The 21,529-nt window shown below is 44.2% G+C and overlaps 1 protein-coding gene across 1 annotated transcript in view; it reads right to left on the bottom strand.

The window, feature by feature from the left end:
- Positions 1-2,145: 2,145 nt before the first annotated feature.
- The window catches only part of CIMAP2 (ciliary microtubule associated protein 2), a 32,969-nt gene continuing 13,585 nt past the window's right edge, over positions 2,146-21,529 (bottom strand). The window contains exons 5-10 of the mRNA XM_020976915.1: positions 17,091-17,228; positions 15,737-15,880; positions 10,210-10,371; positions 5,773-5,901; positions 4,614-4,747; positions 2,146-2,605 (exon numbers count right to left, since the gene is read on the bottom strand). Coding sequence (XP_020832574.1) covers positions 2,497-2,605; positions 4,614-4,747; positions 5,773-5,901; positions 10,210-10,371; positions 15,737-15,880; positions 17,091-17,228 — 816 coding nt within the window. The 3' untranslated portion in view covers positions 2,146-2,496. The remainder of the gene's footprint in view (positions 2,606-4,613; positions 4,748-5,772; positions 5,902-10,209; positions 10,372-15,736; positions 15,881-17,090; positions 17,229-21,529) is intronic.

Raw genomic sequence — 21,529 nt, 5'->3', positions numbered from 1 at the left:
ACTGAGCTACTCTGATCAATACAATGATCCAAGACAATTCCAAAGGACTCATGATGAAAAAATGCTATCCACATCCAGAGAGAGAACTGATTGTTTTTCTTACTTTTATTTTTTGTGATTTGGCTAATATGGAAATATATTTTACATGATTTCACATGTATAATTAATATATTGCTTGCCTTCTCACTGGGTGAGAGAGGGGCAAGATAAAAAAAAAAGCATCCTGTTCTATTTTTGGACAGTTATTAACCCCTGGAAGTTTTTCCTGCCATCAAATTGAAATTGGATTCTCTGTGGTTTCCCCGTTGCTCCTGGTTTTGTCCTCAAACAAAATAAGTCCCATGCTTCTTCTAGGTCATGGTCCTTCAAGTACTTGAAAACAGTTGTATCCCCCCAGAGCCTTCTCTGCTCCAAGCTAAATATGCCCAGTTAGACAGAGGTTAAGTGACTTGTTCAGGGTCACAAAGCTCATGTCTGAGGTGAGATTTGAACCAAGGGTAGCTCTCTGTCCACTTACCACCTACCTGTCTGCTTGATAGTCCATAAAACATCCCTCTTGCTCCCTGTCTCTCTATGTCTTATCTCTCTGTCTCTGTTTCTCTTGCAGCCCAGGTAGGCTGAACTCCAATAAATGAAACTAATCAGTTTTTATATTTTTTAATCTAGGACAAAAGAAAGATCCCTAAGTGAAATGAACTGGTTCTTAGTAGATGTGGGGAGTTGCAGCTTTGGTAACAATTTCCAGAAGAAGGATATAGATAGTGAGAAAATCAAATTGATATTGTATCCATTTTTTAAAATTGAGTTCATTCTGTATCACTGTCAACATTTTGTATACTTCTCAAGTCAGGTTTCTTTGTCTCTGAGTTAAGTTCAGAAGCTCAGCTTTCATCTCTGAGTTAATTAAGTTTAGGAGTTCAATTTTTCCCACTAATCATTACTCTATTCCTCTGTCAAGGGAATCTGTTATCCTTGAAGGATGCTGGTGGATGCCAGGGAGTCTGCTTTGTTCATCTCTGCAACACTGATTGTGCTTCAAGAAAGTCTGGTCTGTTATCACTGTGACACTAACTAGCGCATAGGTGGACACCACCAATGAGCTTTCCATAGTGACGAGATAGAAGGAAGTACTGTTGCTAGCCCTACATTTCCAATTTCCAGCCAATAATATTGCTTTCCCATCTATGATGCTACAGGCTTTGTAACCAGTCATATTGGTTTTCCCCATCTATGATGCTGCCTTTTGACTTTTGGATGCTTCTCCTATTGTCTATAAAAATGATCTTTCTAGGGGCATCTAGGTGATGCAGTGGATAGAGCACTGGCCCTGAAGTCAGGAGGACCTGAGTTCAAATCTGGCCTCAGACCAAACATTTGACACTGAGGGGCTAAAGACCCCTTTTGTTGGTAATTGCTGGCCTTATGAATAAATTGCACATGCTTGGAACTTTGTGCCTCAGTTTGCCTTAATTTCAATCGTGACAGTAGTCAGAAAATTGGTAGAGAGAATAGGAGAATATCATTTAAGAGGTAGTATTAAGTCTCCACCCCCTCCTCCAGGCTGTAATAAGAGACAGCTTGGCATTGTGGAAAGAGCTACTACTGACTTGGAGCTGAGAATGCACGAGAGGCACAGATCCCAGCTTGAAAACCAAGCAGCTGAATCAGCTTGGACAGCTCTCTTCTTCAGGCTGTTTTCCTGATCTCCAGTTACTCATTTCCAGATAGCATTCTAAGGCTTACAAAACATTTTGCTCACAGGAGGTAGAGAGCACTAATTCCCCATTTTTTGGGTGCAAATGCTGAAACTCAGAGACAAGATGTGACTTAGAGTTAGGACTCAAACCCAGGGCTCTGACTCCTAATTCAGCACAAGTTGCCTCCTGACACCTACCTGTGAAACTCCCTACCTCCTGTCTACCCCACCCCCATCTTCCTTCCTTACTGTCCCATCCCCCCAGCCCCATTTTAGTCACAAGGCCCTAGTTAGGGGGTAGCATCTCAGGTTGAAAACATCTCCAGACTGCACTCATGAATTGCACACACACACACACACACACACACACACACAGAGCTTTGCCTGATGCTCTACTCACTTCCTGATGCAACTGGCTCAGTCCTGACACAAGCTCTATGCATTCCCCTCAATCTATATTTTAATGCACCAAAATCCAGAAAATCTCTTTCGAAAAAGGATGGATAGCAGGCCTCTTCCCAGATGCCACCCACCTGCAATTTGCTTGGGTTGGTTGACTTTCTTTGCCCAGTTAAACCAAGGGTTCTCTTTGGATTCTCAAATTAACTGATCTCTTGAAGCAAAAGTATGTCCCAGATGTGTCCCAGCCAATTTCTAGGGCTAGTGCTAGGCTCATGTGTTGAGCTAAAATCCCAGCTTTGTGGTGTCTTCCTTCTTTTCCAAATTTTCCCTCCCTGTGTCCCCCACGTCCCTTGCTTCCCTCCTACTTTGAATTACTAGGCTTCTCTGGAGGGCATGGCTCACGCCCTGGTCTCAAGATATCTTAGTGAGGGACCCAAGGGAGAAGGGTCAGAGCTGTGATCAAAAGGCCGATAATTCTTCCCTTTGTTAAAGGGGATGAGCCGCTGCCTAAAAGAAACAAAAACAAAAGAAAGAGAGAAACAGCAGCCAACAGCTGGTTATCCTGTAAATGATCATTATACTATCATACAACACATTATTATAATATCATGATGATATCAATTGCATCATAGCTTTAGAGCTGGACAGGACCTTAGAGAAGTCACTTTTTCACAGGTGTTGAAACTGAGGCCAGAGACAGATTAGCAATGGTTCCCAAGTTGAACACTGTAGTAAAAGGCTGAGCCAGGATTTGAACTCAGGACCTTTGACTCCAATGCCAGGACTTGGTCCACTGTACCAATGTGCCTTTTGGCTCTGTCCATCCATAATGCTCTATAGAAAAATATTGGGGATAACTTTCCTTTTTGGACAAAGGAAGAAAACAGAGGCAACAAAGTCTGAATAGAACGCTAGACTCAGAGAGTGATAAAACCTGGTTGAGTCTTGGCTTCAATGCTATGCGGTCAAGTTATTTTCCTTCTTGGACCCTGCTTCTTCTGTCAAATTTAATTCAACAAATACTTATTAAGTGTCCATGAAGAGCAGCTAGGTGCCATAGTGCACAGAGCACTGGGTCTGAAGTCAGGAAGACTCATTTTCATGAGTTCAAATCCGGTCTCAGACATTTACTATCTGTGTGACCCTGGGCAAGTCACTTAACCCTGTTTGTCTTGGTTTCTTTATCTGTAAAGTGAGCTGGAGAAGGAAATGGCAAACCACTCTAGAATCTTTGCTGAGAAAATCACATGGTCAAAGTCCATGGGGTTTTGTAGAATCAGACATGACTGAACTTCAACAACAATTACATTTTAACTTGGTTCAGTTGAACCGTGGCAGCAGGAAGGCAGCAGCTGCTACCAGTAATTCTAATGAGGGCACCAGCCTCTCTCCTATTCTCTGGTTTCTTGTAGGCAGCAAATGAGAGGAGGAAGAACTTGTGGCTTGGGGCAAGTATTTAACTAGCACTTTTGGACCAACTGTGTTGCCAAGGAAGAAAGATGAAACTTCTCTGTGGCAGAGCATGAGGCTCTGGGGAGCCTCTTGTCTATGTCTGTATCTATGTCTATGATCCTTTTGTTCTGTGGGTGTTCCTGGGGAAGCCTTCTGAACTGAGCTGCACTGTAATCGGAAGTGTTATGTAGAAGGGCCCTCAAAGCTGAACACTTGACAACATCTTCTGAGCCCTTCCTTACTCTCACTTGTAGGAACCTTGCAGTCAGAGGTCAGGGGACCCTGACACTGTGAGTGCTGTAGATCCTCACCTTTAAAACCAAGAACCACTTTAGGAGAGAATTCAAAAGAAAGCAAAGCTAAGATGTGAACTAGAAAAACATAGAGGCACCTAAGCCACCCAGTTAGATGCCACAAAACTGACTCATAGACTTTCATTTAGACCTACTGACTTTTACTTTATATACAGTTTTAACAACATCCATGTTCTGTTTTCTCAGTCTGCAGGGAAAAGAAATAAGACCCTTTCCAGTGCCCACAAAAATGCCCAGCTCTCTCACTCACTACTTAGAAGTATGCCATAATGAACAGAGCAATGGCCTTGGAGTCAGGAGGCCTGAGTCCTAGACTCACTTTGCTTCAGTTTTTCAACCTGTCTGGGCCTCAGTAACTCAGATATAAAAGAAGGAGGGTAGGAGCAATGAGGTGGCTCAGGAGATCGAGCCCAGCCTTGAGGTCAAGAGTTCAAATCCAGCCTCAGACACTTGACACTTACTAGCTGTGTGACCCTGAGCAGGTCACTTAACCCTGATTGCCTTACCAAAAAGCAAAAAAAATAATAAATATAATTAAAAAAATAAAATAAAATAAGGAGGTTAGACTAGATGACCTTTGACTTACAGCTCCGATGGTCTATGTCCTTGAAAAGTCTCTTGCTGGTCTAACATTCTGTGACTTAAATTGTCCTTACTGAAAGCTGGTCTTGGGAACCTAGACCTCCCAGTCTACCCATCCATCCTCAGTATACCTGCCCTAATTCCCAGGGGCTCTGGTCTTCACTTACTGTAGGACTGATTCCTTCATGTAGTTTTCACACGGATAGCGGTTGGGTTTGGACAGATAGAGTGAGCGGTACCGTTGCTGTACATCTCTTGCCTCATGTTTTGTGTTGTTGTAGCGTCCAACACCCACTGGGTTCTGAAGGGAGCAAGACAAAAACAGGCATCTGCAAAGGTGGGTGTCTACCCTCGCCGGTAGAGAGCTCCCCAGATTCTGAGTTTTGAGAGGACTCAGAGGTGAGAACATCTCCTCTGGCCACTGTTTGGCCCCAGAGGCAGAACTGGGAGCAATGGATGGTCCGGTGGGACTGGGGGATGGGATTGCACAGAGTTAGGTGTGTGGATGGACTTCCTAACACAGTCCTCTCACGGTAGCTGTTTCATTTAGGGGCAGCTCTAATATGACAGGTATTTTCCTTACATCAAGCTGAAGTCTAACTCTCTAAAAGCCCGCCTTCTACAGGAAGCCCTCCCAACACCTCTTAATTCTAGTGCCTTCACTCTAATTACTTCTTATTTATCCTGTTTATAGCTTGCTTTGTCTATAGCACAGTACTGGGAATACAGCAGGTGCTTAATAAATGCTTATTAATGGACTTACTCTCTGCAATTTTTGAGCATTGCTTCTAGTTCTGCCCTCTGAGGCCAAGCAGGACAAGGCTAAACCCTCTTCTATATAACAGGCAATCAGTCAATCAATGAACATTTAGTGGACCACAAATCCTAACTCAACAACCATTCCACTTCTTTATTTTTCCAACATCCCACATCCTTACTTCCTGACCACTGTGGATCTGTGAATTGTGGGATCCCTTGGAAAAAGGTTTCAGAAAGACTCCCCTACTCAACTACTTTTCTCTCTGTTATTAACATAAGAAGATGAGGTGGTTGGTTTTGGTTTCCCTCATAGAAATAAGGAAATATTGTGTGGTTTCCCTTGTAGAAATAAGAGAGTGGGATGGTTGAGGTTTTTATTACCCTTAAAAGGGCATGGGATGGCTTGACCACAGGTCCAGATTTGAGATAGTGGGATGGTTTCAAATGTTCCTGGAAAGAAGTGGGATGGCATCCTGCTGCCTCATCCCTTCTTATTTTGAGTACTTGTCATAGCAACTTTTCTTTCTCTTTGTTCACCCCACCCTCCCCAAAGTGATTCCTACTTACTGTGTTTCCAACAAAATTCTGGTAGGATTTCAGGTCCACCCTCTTAGAAGAAGATCCAAATGGATGCTGGTTGCTTAACTCATACCCTGGCATAGGCTTAGGGTTGTAGGAGCCTGGACCCAGGTTACACTAGGAAGGAGAAATGATTAGGGAAGCCCAGCAGAATGTCCCAGGAGGACTCTTCCCCTCCCTCTTCCCTCTGGGTAAGTTTCCTCGCCCTCTCCATTGGAGGGCAACAGAAAAGTCTACTTCAGGAACCTAATGAGAGAAGATTGAGTATGAGCCAGACATACATGAGGTAACCTGATGATGGTGAGAATAATGCCTGCTTATGGACCATCCTAGGTACATAATATGCCATTCTATAGAGAGGTTTGTTCACAACAGCTCTGTGAGATGGACAGTACAAGTATGACGATGACCATTTTATGGATGAGGAAACAGGCTCAGAGACAGTTATCTCTACTTTATAGACGAGAAACTAGGGGCTCTGCTTTCTGGGGCCCATGTGATGTGGGCTCACCCTCAAACATCCTCTAAGCTCTTTCTTGTGGTGCATTCTTCCCAGTGCATGGACTACCAGGGGCTCAGAACTACGACCATCAGTGGTTGCCAAGGCTTGGCCTTCACAGCCAAGAAAGTGCCCACCTCTCTCACTGAGAAGGCCAGGGGACCCAGCATGCCTCTTCTCTAGTCTCAAAGCACTAATCTTTTTTTTTTCTTTTTGGTGAGGCAATCAGGGTTAAGTGACTTGCCCAGGGTCACACAGCTAGTAAGTGTCAAGTGACTGAGGCCAGATTTGAACTCAGGTCCTCCTGACTCCAAGGCTGGAGCTGTATCCACTGCACCACCTAGCTGCCCTCAAAGCACTAATCTCGAAGGAAATTAGCCTAGAGACAGGCTTGTGATTTCACTTGTAATTGGGAAATGCCCAAATTTAGGAACTCCTTCTACCCTCATGGGGTTGGCACATTCTCTGTAATATATACTCTCAGACAGCTGCCTGGAGCAGCTGGAGCTGAAGTGACTTCCAGGGTCATAGCCCAACTATATCACAGAACCCAGGTCTTCCTGACTCCAAAGACAGCCTCCTATCCAGTGCACCCAAACATGGGACCATGGCCCTCAACATTCCTGAGGGTAGCCCAAACCTGATTAAAAGGTAATTGGGAAATATTTAACAAAACAAATATAAATACAATAAAACACCAACAACATTACATTTTTAAAACAAAGCTGATGTGTGGCTACAGGGATCCTTCAGCACAGATCAGTGACCCCCATTTTAATTTGGATTAGGCACTAACAACAGGCATCTCCCCAGATCATAGATTTAAAGTCAGAAGTGACCCAAGGGGTTATCTTGTCCAACCCCCTTATTTTATGAAGGAGGAAACTGAGGCAATACCTATTCTTTCCTCTCTCCCACAGTCCCACAAGCTCCCGAACTTGATGGTGTCCTAAACTGCCAGCTTCCGCACAAGCTGTGCCCTCACTCTAAACAGAATCAGCTCTGAGGAGCTTTTCCTGCTAACTGGTCCTCATCCCTCACCTCCCTCTTCCCAGCTTATTATGCCCCCAGCCCCCCAAAAAACTGCCCCACCCTTAGTTGCAAAATCCCCAGGGGCCGGCGGTGGCTACTGCCAGGCCAGCTATGAATATGAGTGTCAGGCCTGACGCCCTCTTATGTGCTGGGGGAGCCGGAGGAGGAAGAGATGAGAACTAGGCAGAGCTGCCTGGTCAAAATGAGGCTCTTTCTAGAGAGAAGGGGGCTGGACCCTCTGAGAAAGAAGGACATGTTTGTATTCCATGGAATGAAGGGGGGATCATGAGTCAATCGAGAAGCGTTTAGTAAGCACCTGTGTGTCAAGTAATAACGACAAGAGCAAACATTGACTGAGCCTGGAAGCTTTGCAGAACACTTGATGCATGTCACCTCATTGGATCGAGCACGTCCGGCTAAGAGAAATACACAGCAGCAGACCCCTGCTGAGGGGTCCACCAAGTATAACAGCAGAGAGCTCTGCCATCTTGGCCCTTATGCAGGAGGTCATGGAGAGCCACCCAAGCAAGACTGGCTACTACCCATTTCTGGGGGGATTTACCTGGGCACAAATGTTACCGTCAGAAGAAGCCTAGGCAGCATGGCTAGGGATTCAGATGGGGGAAGGATAGAGGGGGAAATCCAGGTGCTGTGAAAACAGACTGTATCAATAAAAACCCCTTTTTCTAAGCAAAAGAAATGATCATAAAGATTACTTCCAGGAAAGAGGAGAAGGCTTTGACTTGGAGTTTGGCCTTGTTATTTTGCTGGTATTGTTTTTGGCTTCATCTTGTCAGGTGAGCCACTGGGCTCTGCAAAGAATTACCTGGCAGGACCTGAAACTGGGAGGTTATGCCACAGTGTGGTGTAGTGAACGTGGATTCAGAAAGACCTGGCTTCAAATCCTACCCCTCATATTTTCTAGCTGTGTGATCATGGGTAAGAAAGTTAACTTTTCTGACAGCATCTTCATCTAAAAAGTTGTGAGTAGTAATAATGCAACTAGTATTCACCCCACGAAGCTGCTGTGAGGATTAAATGATGCAATATGTAAAGCAGTTTGCAAATTTTTTAAGTGATAGATACACAGAGAGAGAAGGAGAGGAGAGAGAGGGAAGAAAAAGAAGAGAGAGACAGAGAAGAGAAGGGAGAGAGGGAGAATAAAAGATAAGAGAAAAGAAAAAGGAGAGAAGACAGTGAGAGGAGGGCGAAAAGATGGGGAGGGAAAAGAAAGATGAGAGAGAAGAAAGAGGGGAGAGAGAGAGAGAGACAGAGACAGAGACAGAGAGACAGAGAGTGAGTGAGAGAGAGACAGAGAGACCGACCCAAGTAGAGAAGTGGTCACTAATAGCAGTTCCAGCAGGGTAAAGACTATGGAGTTTAGCATTTAGAATCAAGGTTAATTAAGTAAAAGAGGACACTACCAGTTGGTAGACTGGGAGGAGCTCCTCCTAGCTGGGGGGCTGCCATGTCCCCTCCTCACTTTTCTCCTGCTCTGTGGATCATCTTCTCAGGACAAAGCTCTGCCTGTCTTGCCAATTAGCAGTGAGCTCTTCTGCTAAGCCCAGTCTACTAATAGGAAAAGGCCATAGAGGACCCTTGGGGCCCTCCTTCCAGTCCCTAGGCCAATGTGAATTTTAATCAGTGCAAACAATGATAATTCTTTGGCTGATGTAACATCTAATAGGGGTGGAGGAAGGGATCACAAGAGCAGTGCTGGAGGTCTGGATCTCTGATTTCTCCAGCTTGGGGTACATCTGGTGTGGAAAATGGCTCCCGTGATAGAGAACACCAACTCCTCTGTAATTTACAAGCTTAGCGGGCAGCCTGGGGCGCTGGGAAAATAAAAGGACTTGCCCATAGTCATTCAGTCAGAAGGTATTGGAGGCTAGCCTTGAACCCAGGTCTGCCTGAATCCACAGCCAGCCTTCCCTCCATTAGGCCATGCTATCTCTCACCATGTGACAGCATATTTAATATCTTAATAATTTAATATATCTCATATATTATAATATATGAATACAAAAATATACAATAATTTAAATATCTCAGTAGTACATTTGCTTGTATGAATTAGAGAACAAAAATGTACAAACCAACATAAATGAGATTGCTAGGCAGCTAGGTGGTGCAGTCAGGAAAATTTGGATGCAAATTCAGCCTCAGGCACTCACTAACTGTGTGACCCTGGTCAAGTCATTTAATCTCTGCCTGCCTCAGTTTCCTGTACTGTAAAATGAGGACAATAACAACAGCCCCCCTCAGGGTTGTTGTGAGGGGATCAAATGAGATAATATTCATAAAATGCTTAGCACAGCGCCTGGCACACAGTACGTATTATATAAATATTACCTGTTATTATTATCGCTATCAAATCTTTTGAAAGCAATTGAAAATGTCTCTGTGTACATAAAAATATATTATGTGTATGGCTCTTCAGAAAGTTATAGTGTACAAACATTTCAGAAAATGAGTCTTAGTAAAAAGACATGAGAAATTTAGAACCAGAAGGGGGTTTGCAGGCCATCCGTGGTTTACAAATGAGGAAACTTGGAAATAGGTCACACGGGGGTAAGTAGCAGAGCCAGAATTTGAACACAGGTCCTTTGACTCCCGGTTCACTGTTCCTTCTATCACACTGCTTCCCTTGAAAAGCTGCTGACCCTTGATGCAGTCCAACCCCTTCATTTCAGAGGAAGAAACTGAAGATCAGAGATGAGGTGCTCTGTCCCAGGTCACACAGCAAGTTTGTGGCAGATTGGGGACCAAAGTCCATATTTTTCTCCCTGTTCTCACTATCCCTCCAAAGTCACTGGAGGGACTGTGAAGCATGGATATAAGTGATGAGGGAGAGTCTGGGAAGGGAGGGGAAAAGGGCAGCGGAGACCACTGACCTGTTTGTTGGGCCACTGGCTAAGAGTAGAGCAGTAGATCCTCTCGGTGGGCACTGCTGGGCTCCGAGACAACTTTCCAAAGACTCCATGTTTCTTCCTCCAACGTGAGTTCAGCTCATCCACAAAGCTCTTGAATGAGAACAGCTCAAATTGCTTTTTTTTCTAGGGTCCAAGAACAATGCCAAGAAATAATAATCAAGAAATAAAGCACATCCTTCCCTACAGTGGGAATGTGATGGGAACCACAAATGGAGAAGACGCAAAACATAGAACCGGACAGAATTCAAGGTGCATGATATTTGGGCTCCTTTCTCTCCTCTTTCTACATTTTCTTTCTTGGAGGCTTCATCAGCTTCCACAGGTTCAACTATTATCCCTAGGAATACGACCCCACACCACAGTGCTCTTCCCGAAGGTCTGACCATGACCTGCTCAGTCAACTCCAGTGACTTCCTGTCCCCTCCAAGATAAAATATAAAATCCCATCTGGCATTTAAAGTCCTTAGTCACCTGGGCCCCTCCTGCCTTTCCAGTCTTCTTACACCTCTACATGATGTCCTTTACATAATCTGCAATCCAGAAGTTGCCTCCTGGCACATGACACTCAGTCTCCCATTTCCTAGCACTTTATTATTTATTTATTTATTTGCTTTTTGTTACATTTCAATTTTGAGTTGTCTCCCTCTCTCCCTCCCAATCCTGCATTAGATAAGGCCAACATTTGACACAGATATATATTGAAACCATGTACTATATATACTTCCACATATCCACTCTTTCTCTGGAGGTGGATAGCATCTTCTTTCACAGGTCCTTTGCAGTGGATTTTACACTCTTCAAAACAATATTGCTGTTACTGCATATGATATTCTCTTGGTTCTGCTCATTTCACTCTGCATCAGTTCATACAAGTCTTTCCATGATTTTCTAAAATCAACCTGCTCACCGTTTCTTACAACACAGTAGTATTCCATCACAATCATATATCACAGCTTGTTTAGCCATTCCCCAATTGATGGGCACCCCAGCAATTTCCAGTCCTTTGCCACCACAAATAGAGCTGCTATAAATATTTTAAAACATAAAGGTTCTTTTCCTTTTTTCCTAATCGCCTTGGGAAGTAGACCTAGTAGTGATATTGCTGGCTCAAAAAGTATATACAGTTTTATGACAATTCAGGCATAATTCCAGATTACTCTCCAAAATGTTGGATCAATTCACAGTTCCACCAACAGTGCAATAATATCCCAATTTTTCCACATCCCCTCCAACATTTGTCATTTCCCCCTTCTATCATTTTAGCCAGTTTGATAGGTGTGGGATGACATCTCAAAATATTGTTTTAATTTGTATTTCTCTAATCAGTAATGATTTAGAGCATTTTTTCACATGATTACATGTGAGTTCTTTGAGTTCTTTGAAAAATTGCCTATTCATATTCTTTGACCATTTATCAATTGGGGAATGACTCATATTCTTATAAATTGGACTCAGTTCTCTATACATTTGAGATATGAGACCTTCATCTGAGAAACTGTCTATAAAAAAAATTTCCCCCAATTTTGTGCTTTCCTTCTAATCTTGTCTACATTGGTTTTATTTGTACAAAACCTTTTCAATTCAATGTAATGAAAATTACTCATTTTACATCCCACAATACTCTCTATCTCTTGTTTATTCATAAATTCTCTTCATCCATAAATCTGATAGTTAATATGTTCCATGTTCTTCTAAATTTTCTTATATCTCCCTTTATATCTAGGTCATGTAACCATTTTGACCTTATTTTGGTAAATGGTGTAAGATTGATCTACACCTAGTTTCTGTCAGACTGCTTTCCAGTTTTTCCAGCAATTTTTACCAAATAGTGAGCTCTTTTCCCAAAAGCTTAGATCCTTACATTTATCAAACACAAGGTTATTATAATCATTTACCACTGTGTACTGTCTATCTCCTGATATTCACTGATCCACCATTCTGTTTCTTAGCCAGTACCAGAAAGTTTTCATAATTACTACGATATAATACAGTTTAAGATCTGGTACTGCTAGACCTCCTTCCTTTATATTTTTTTTTATTAATTCCTTTGATATCCTAGATCTTTTGTTCTCCCAAATGAATTTTGTTACTATTTTTCCTATCTCAATTTTTTGTTAGTTTAATTGGGATGGCACTGAACAAATAGAATAGTCTAGAGTGAATTGTCATTTTTATTATATTGGCTCAGCCCTCCCATGAACAATTAATATTTCTCCAATTACTTAAATCTGACTTTATTTGTATAATTATGTTCATATAGTTCCTGGGTTTGTCTTGGCAGATAGGTCCCACCTTATTCCACCACCTTCCCACAATTCCCCTTCCTCCTAGCATTTTCAAGGACTGTTTTCCATGCCTAGGATACTCTTCCTCCTCATCTCCACCTCCTGGCTTCCCTGGCCTACAGCAGTAGCTGCTTTGTAGCAGGAGGCAGAGATGAGGAGGCAGAGCATTCCAGGCTTGAGGGAAAGCCAGAGAAAATGAAGAGTTGGGGGCCTAAGGGCTGAGTCTGTGGAACAGCCAGGAGAACAGTGTCACTGGATCATAGATTATACAGAGGGTAATTAAAGTGTAAGAAGACTGGAAAGATAGGAAGGGCTTTCAAAGCCAAACAGAGGATTTTCTATTTGATCCTGGAGGTAATAGGAGATGCTGAAGTTTATTGACAAGATGCATTAAAAAGGCTTTGACAAAGGACAACCTTCACTTATGACCAAAACCTTACAAACACGGGTATGGAAGGGCTTTTTTGATTAAAAAAAATGTATCTCCAGTTTGGTAATACACCATTCCAATAAAAATAAAGGTAAAGCAATGAGGTCCCCTTTCCCCACTGCTATTGATCATATATTTTGAAATGTTAGCAATAGCCATAAGAAAAGAAAGAAATTAAAGGCATAAAGATAGGAAAAGAAAAGATGGCACTATCCCTAGTTGCTGATAACATAATGGCTTACTTACAATATCCTAGAGAGTCAGCAAATAGACCAGTTGAAACAATTAATAGCTTTACTAAAATGGCAGGATACAAAATAAACCCACAAAACCCAGCAGCATTTCTGTATTGCAATAACAACTCCAGGAGGGAAGAAAAGAAAGGGAAGCCCCATTCAAAATAATTACAAGATTTCTTAAATATCTAGCAGTCAACCTATCAAGGGCAGCTACGTGGTGCCATAGTGGATAGAATGCTGGACCTGGAGTCAGGAAGACTCATCTCTCTGAGTTCAAATTGCCATAGCCTCAGACACTTACTAGCTCTGTGACCTTGGGCAAGTCACTTCACCCTGTTTGCCTCAGTTTCCTCATTTGTAAAATGAGCTAGAGAAGGAAATGGCAAACTACTCCAGTATCCTTGCCAAGAAAACCCCAAATGAGGTCATGAAGAGTTGGACATGACTGAACAATGACAAGAAGTCAACCTACCAAGGCATACCCCAAACCTGGATAGATACAATCATAAAAGACTTCCCAGAGAAATGGAAGCTTGAACAATCAAAGGGATATTCCGTGCTCATACTTGAGCTGTACCAACAGAATAAAAATCATAATGTTATCTAAATTAATTTGCAGATTTAGTGCTATAGCAATCAAATGATCAAGGAGAGAAATAATAACATTCATCTGAAGAATCAAAAAACATTGTTGCAAGGAAAACAAAGACAAAAAAAGCAGGAATGAAGAGCAAACAGCATTCTGGACCTCAGGTTATATTATCAAACAGTAATCATCCAGCTGATTTGATATTGTTTAAAATTTGAAAAGTAGATTAATGGAAGAAATATTAGACAAGAAATAACTAAACTCTATAACCCAAGTGCAATAAATCCCAAACCAAAAATTACCTAGGGAAGAACTCTCAACTGATAAGAAGTTTTGGGTGGGAAAACTAGAAAGCAGTCTGGCAGAAATTATTTTTAGACCAATAGCTTGCACCATATGCAATTAGGTGGCATAATGGATAGAGTGCTAGATTTGGAGTCAGGAAGACCTGGATTCAAATACTGACTCTCACACTTACTAGCTGTGTGACTCTGGGCAAATCATCTCACCTTTCTCAGCCTCAGTTCTTATCTGTAAAATGGGGATAATAATACCACATACTGCACAGGGTCCTTGAGAGGATCCAATGAGATAATTCATGTAAAGGGCTTTGGGATCCTTAAACCTATTGGAAAAGCTGCCCTCTAGCTGTTGCCTCGTGACTTCCAATAAAGTTGTAACCCACTTACTTGTTCAGTTATTCAGTTGTGTCCAACTCTTCATGCCCCCATGGACCACAGCACTCCAAGGCTGTCTATGGGGTTTTCTTGGCTAAGATACTGGAGTGGTTTGCCATTTCCTTCTCCAGTGGATTAAAACAAACAGAGGTTAAGTAACTTGCCCAGGGTCACACACCTAGTAAGTGTTTGAGGCTAAATTTGAACTCAGGTCTTCCTGACTCCAGGTGCAGTGCTCTATACACAATGGTGCCCCCTAGCTGTCTCAACCACGCACTACCTCACCACATAACCCTTTACTAAAAGAATTGGAGATGTTTTCCCTGGAGGAGAGACACGGCAGCTTCCTTTAAGCATTTGAATGGATGTCACATTGAAGAGGAATTAGATTTGTCCCATTTGGCCCCAGAGGGCAAAACCCAGACCAGAGCATGAAAGTTGTCAAGAGACAAACTTAATAATGGTGGTGATGATGATAGCTAACATTCTGATAGCACTTTAAGGTTTGCAAAGCACCTTAGAAATATTATCTCATTTGCTCCTCATAACAACCCTAAGAGGGAGGTGTTATTATTATCCCCATTTTACAGATAAGGAAACTGAGGCAAACAGGGTTAAGTGACTTGTCCAAAGCCACACAGCTTGTAAGTGTCTGAGGTCAGATTTGAACTCAGGTGTTCCTGACTGCAGGCCTGGTGCTCTAGACACTAGAGCATACCCCAAAGGCTTGATTTCAGCTTCCTAATAATGACTGTTCTGCAAAAGTGGAATGTGATGCCTTGGGAGGGCAGGGGAAACAATCTCTGATTCAGTAATAACAACAGTAAGTGATGGGCACTTGAAGGTTTGCAATACACTTTACATAATTTCACCTGATCCTTAGAACCATTTCACTGATGGAGAAATTGAAGCTCAGGGTAACTTGATCATGGTCACACGGCTAGGAAATATTGGAGGCAGGTTTTGAACCCAGGCCTCTCTTTGCTCCAGCATACCACCCTGTTGCTAACGTTCTCTGTTCTGAGGCCCCTTTGAGCTCTGGCTTTCTAATCAGTCGCAGTTATCTGTTCAGGGCTCATAACCATGGCCTAAAGAAGGGACAGAGGGACCCACTGATCCCCCCTGACTCCTGCCAGGGCTTACCAACTTCAGAGGGAGATGCATTTCTAGAGATGAGCCCAACCATAATGAGTCAAGCCCTCCTCCTCTACCATTCTTGTGGATGCCCTAGAATGAGTTACCCTCCCATTGAGGACCAGAGTACAGACCTGGGTGGCGTAATGCCCATAGGCGATAGGCATGGACCGGTCTCCTGAGAAAACATCGTAGGGCCCACGCTTGCTGATGGTCCGGGTCAGTAATTCTTCCATTCCGCTTTTGAAGGAGTAGGTCCCTGGAGACAAGCCACTGCCCTAGAATCAGAGGAATGACCAACCATAGAAGAGTCATGGTGAAGAAATGCACCATTTGTTCTCCCGAATTCCATGTCATTCAACAAGCATTGATTAAGCGCCTCCTGTAGGCAAAGCTCCATGATTAGAGCTGGGGACAGAAAATTGGAAAATGGAAATGATTCTGATCCTCAAGAACTTCCACACTAGCCAATGTTGTCGGGATCCCTATGAACTCAGTGAGGGGTGCTGGCTCCAGAGCTCTCCAGGTACATGGGCTTGAGAAGGACCTGGAGCCTGGAGCCAGGCATATACAACCAGGCTTAGAGGTCAGATGGGCTGCTGCCCTGTTGGGCAGGGCCACCTGTAAGAACTCATTAATCGGTCATTCAATAAACAAGCCTTCGTTAAGCACCTCTGTGTGCCAAGCTCTGAACTAAGTACTGGGGATACAAAAACAAAGCAGACCCTGCCCTCAAGGAGCTTCCATTCTATCAGGACAGATGACTCTCTCTCTCTCATATATGTAGATACAGACATCTAGACATATACATATATAGATAGATAGATACATATAGATAAACATATGAATAGATACATAGATATATACACATATACATATATATACACATACACATACATATACATATAAATAGATACATAGATACATATAGATAAACATATGAATAGATACATAGATATATACGCATATAAAGATACATAGATACATGTAGATAGATACAGACATATACACATATAATTAGATAGATACATATAGATATATAGATACATAGATATATACATACATATATACACATACAAAATATGCATATATGTATATAATTATGCATACATATAAAATAAATATATTATGGTAGAGAGTGGGGAGGAAGAGAAACCAGTGCTATTTGGTATGTGTGTGTATATATATACACGTGTATATACATACATATGCGCTTTTTAGCACAATATTTTCAGCAGTGTTGTCAGATGCCTTCAATGAAGACAAAAATGGCATAAAGTCAGCGGCTGCACTAATGGTAAATTATTTAACTTGAAAAGGGGACAAGCCAAGACAAAAGTAGAGAGAGAGATGGTGCGTGACTTTTTGTTCACAGATGATTGTGCACACAATGCAGCCTCTGAAGCTGAGATACAGAAAAGTATGGATCGATTCTCTGCTGCTTGTACTAATTTTGGCTTAACAGTTAGGAACAAGAAAAAAACTCACCTCAGCAGACAACTCTAAGGCCTTCTTAGACTTGGTGCGCATAATTCCTTTGGCGTGTGATCGATCCCAGGCCTTCTCCTCCATCTCTGTGTAGGGGTTCCCTCCTTTCCCATAGTTCCCAGGGCCAGGAAAACAATTCTGCCACTTGGAGAGAAGGAACAGGCATCATCACAGGGAGCACAGGATGCGACCATTACCCTCGTCAACCTGGGGTAGCTGTTTTCATAACTGTGTGGCTAGCCTTTCGTTTCACTAAATCAGTCATTTCCAGGTGTCATGCCCCACCTTGTACCAAATTAAAACAGGTTAAGCATTACAAACTGTTAGAGTGGGAAGTGGATGGGCTCCAGGACCCAGCTTTTCCCCTCTGACTCTTAGGACTTGAGTGGCCTTAACCAAGTCATTTCAACTCTGTGGGGCTCAGTTTCTTCCCATGTCAAATGAGGAGGTTGGATTCTAGGTAAGTCAGGAAGAAGCTGGGGTTCAGATACAATGGGACTTGTTACCCTGGGCCAGTCACTTAACCTCAGTGGGGATGATAGCAGCGCTGACCTCCCACAGTGGTTGTGAAAATCGAAGGAGATATCATCATCATCATCACCATTGTTAGATATAACAAAGACAAACATGAAACCATCCTTGCCCCTCAGTGGGTTTTCATTCTGCCTTTAAGTATCGACTTAATTCTCACTAGGGCAGCTAGGTGGTGACAAAGTTGAATAGAGCACTTGGCCTGGAGTCAGGAAGATTCATCTTCCTAAGTTCAAATCCAACCTCAGACACTTAGTAGCTGTGTGACTCTGGGCAAGTCACTTCACCCTGTTGTCCTCAATTTCCTCATCTGTAAAATGAGCTGGAGAAGGGAATGGCAGACCACTCCAGTATCTTTGCTGAGAAACCGCCAAATACGGTCACAAAGAGTCAGTCACAAGCTAATCCCCCATCCCCTTTGCTCATCTTCAGAACTCCAATCCTAGGACAGAGTCTTCTTAAATTGGCAATTGATTTAACTCTCCCTTCAAACTTCTCTCTATCCTTCAACCAATCAAGCGCCTGCTGAGTATCTACTGTGTGACAGCCACTGTATCAGGCACTAGGGATATTAAAAACAAAAATGAAGCTGTCTCAGGGGAGAGATCATTGGACCACTGATTCCTCTAATTAAGCCCCTACCAGGTGCCAAGCACTGGGGATGCAGAAAAAAACCCTAACTTCATCACCAGTGCCCCAAGAGCTAGAACTAGGAAGCGGCATCTAGGTGACACAATATATACAGTACTGCCCACAGAATCAGGAAGACCTGAGTTCTAATTCTGCCCGGGCAAGTCACTGAACTTTTGCCTCTATTTCCTCATCTGTAAAATGATACCCTCTGCCTTCAAGGATTGTCACAAGGATAAAATGACATAACATTTGTAAGGTGCTTTGCAACCCTTATAGTGCTACAACAATGCTGGTTATTCTTATGACTAGGACCAGTGGGTAGAAATCTAGAGGAGACGTTTGGCCCTGATGTCAGGAAAGCTTCCTCACCAGAGGGCTCTCCCAAAGGGGAAGGGCTGCCTCGGGGAAGTACTGAGCTTTCTTTATCAGAGGCTTTTAACCCGAGGCTGAATGGCCACTCCTCAGGGATGCCCCAGGGAACGTTATGATTTGTTCATTTCTGTTCAGGGACGTGCTGGACCAGATGCCGCCGTGGCCCGTGCAAACGCAGCGCTTCTGTGGTCTCACCGCCGCACCAAACCATGCCTGATCACCAGCATCTAAACTGTGTTTTGATACTTTTTTTACAGCCTGGAGAGTAATTAACAATTATGGGCAGCTGCAAGCCCCCTTTGCCTCCTGTGCACAGCTGTTTGCTTTTCAATTCTGGCCTGCCCAGAGACTAACAGCTAATTGTCTCTTATCCTCTGACTCTCGATCTTCCAGTACCGGCTCACTCACTCAGAACCAAGCAGTGACCCTCCATCCTCCCCACAGTCCAATTCTGCTCTCAGCACTTGGTCCAAACACCTCGGGCTGGCTTGAGCAGGACCAGCATTAGAAGAACAAACTGACCTCTCCCGAATCCCAGAAATTAACTCACCACCATGGGGAGCTGTCAGCCCTCTTTACGTTGGCTAAAGAGACGCTATCCCTTTGCAGCCTATGCGTGTGTGATCTTGGATAAATCATTTTCTTCTTTGCACCTCAGATTCCTGCTCTGTAAGACTGGGGGGGTTAGGAGGTGCTGGACAATCTCCAAGGCCCCTCCCAGCTCTGACTGTCTATTCTAAAAGCCTTCCCAGTTCTGATACTTTCTTTCCCAAGAACCCTCCCATCTCTGACATTCTCTGTTCTAAGGCCCCTCCCAGCTGTGATATGTCACATTCTAAGGGCCCCTCTCCAGTTCTGACGATCTTTGTTCTAAGGCCCTTCCATCTCTGATGTTCTGTGTTTTAGGGATCCTTTCCCGCTGGGATTTTCTGTCTCTCCTCTTTTCCCCTTTTGTTTTCCCCCTGACGCTCCCCCAGGTCTGCCACTGGCCACCATAGGTGCCCAAATTGGTGATGACCAGCATCTCGTCTCAGGTATGGGCTCAGGTGTTTTTCCCGAAGAGGCAGAACTGGAAGGATCCTTTCATTGACCCACAGACAGAAGCAGTGAGGAGGAAAGGCAGAGCTGCTGGCCCGATGGGGAGGGAAGCCCTGTGCCCTCCTTAGCCTCTGCCGGCCGCAGACGGCCACCTTCCCCACGCCTGCTGTTCCTGCCATCCCCACTGAAGGTCACTGCTGCCTCACAGACCAGAGGAAGCAGCATCCTGGGCTCCTATCCAGTGTCTTTGAGCTTCATGAAATCCCTGAACCCCATTAGGTAGAAAGGGAGCTCAGCAAAGAAGGGGAGAATGTGGAACAGAGACTGCTGGATTTGGGGAGGGGGAGCTTAGAACACAGAACACAGACTGTGAGAGCAGACAGTGCGGTGCAGGGGAAAATACTGGATTTGGGAGCAAAGGCCCTGCGTGTGAAACCGGGCTGTGCTATTTATGACTGCAGGGCATCTCTGGACAAGTCACCTGACCTTTGGGGGCTTTGGTTTCCTTTCTGGAAAATGGGAGCAGTGTCCTAAAAGGCCTTTAAGGTTCCCTTCCAGCTCTAGATCTTTGGTCTAGATAGAATAGGGAATGTCAGAGCTGGGAGGGGCCTTAGAACAGGGGATGTCAGGGCTGGGAGGGGCCTTAGAACAGGGAATGTCAGAGTTGGGAGGGGCCTTAGAACAGGGGATGTCAGGGCTAGGAGGGGCCTTAGAACAGGGAAGGTCAGAGCTGGGAGGGGCCTTAGAACAGGGAATGTCAGGGCTGGGAGGGGCCTTAGAACAGGGAATGTCAGGGCTGGGAGGGGCCTTAGAACAGGGGATGTTAGAAAATAGAATACAGTACATTGAAGGTGAAAAGAACATTAGATTATTGAACGTGAGAGTTTGCCAGGCCCTCAGAATTCTGTTATTTCATAGAACTGCATAGGATCCCAGGTGGCACAGCCGGAAGGCACTGTAGCTCTCCTTTAGACTGACCTTTTCATTTTACAGATGAGGAAACTGAGGACTGGCAAGGTTACAGGACTTGGCTGTCACACTGCTAGAACTAAGGACGAGATTTGAATCCAGGCCCTCCGACACCAAATATGATGCCTTGTTCACAACCCTGCCCTGTCTCAGAGCCCTGAGTCAGAGATCATCTCTTCCTAGACAGAGGAAGCGGCTTATCCAAATCCTCCTGCCTCGGCCTCCTTGCCTCCCCCAGCCTGTGTGTTCTCAGCATGCAGTCCCAGGTGGAGCTGACGCTTACTTACACACACATATACACACATACACACAGGCACACAGAGGCACAGACACATATACACACATACACACAGGCACACAGAGGCACAGACACATATACACACATACACACAGGCACACAGAGGCACAGACACATATACACACATACACACAGGCACACAGAGGCACAGACACATATACACACATACACACAGGCACACAGAGGCACAGACACATATACACACATACACACAGGCACACAGAGGCACAGACACATATACACACATACACACAGGCACACAGAGGCACAGACACATATACACACACACACACACACACACACACACACACTGCCTGACAGTGTTTACAGTGCAAGGATGCTGCTCAGACACAATCCCGCGTGGGGAGAAAGGCTGACTCTTCTCGAAGTTCAGAGGCTCCTGCAGAGCGAGCCGAGCCGGCCTGGCTCCCCCGGCCCTCGGGAGCCGAGGCAGGCCGGCCTGCACCATCCCTCGCCAGGCGGTTTCAGGCCCTGCTGAACCCGAGGCCGCTGTGTGACCTCTCTCTGTCACTCTCAAGGCAGCAGAGGAACAAACAGCAGCCCGACCCCATCTCGAAACAAGGAGCCGGTGATCCCG

The sequence above is a fragment of the Phascolarctos cinereus genome, unplaced genomic scaffold, assembly GCF_003287225.1.
Source record: "Phascolarctos cinereus isolate Bilbo 61053 unplaced genomic scaffold, phaCin_HiC Scaffold_5;HRSCAF=322, whole genome shotgun sequence".
NCBI lineage: Eukaryota > Metazoa > Chordata > Mammalia > Diprotodontia > Phascolarctidae > Phascolarctos > Phascolarctos cinereus.
This window is presented reverse-complemented; position numbering and strand designations above follow the sequence as displayed.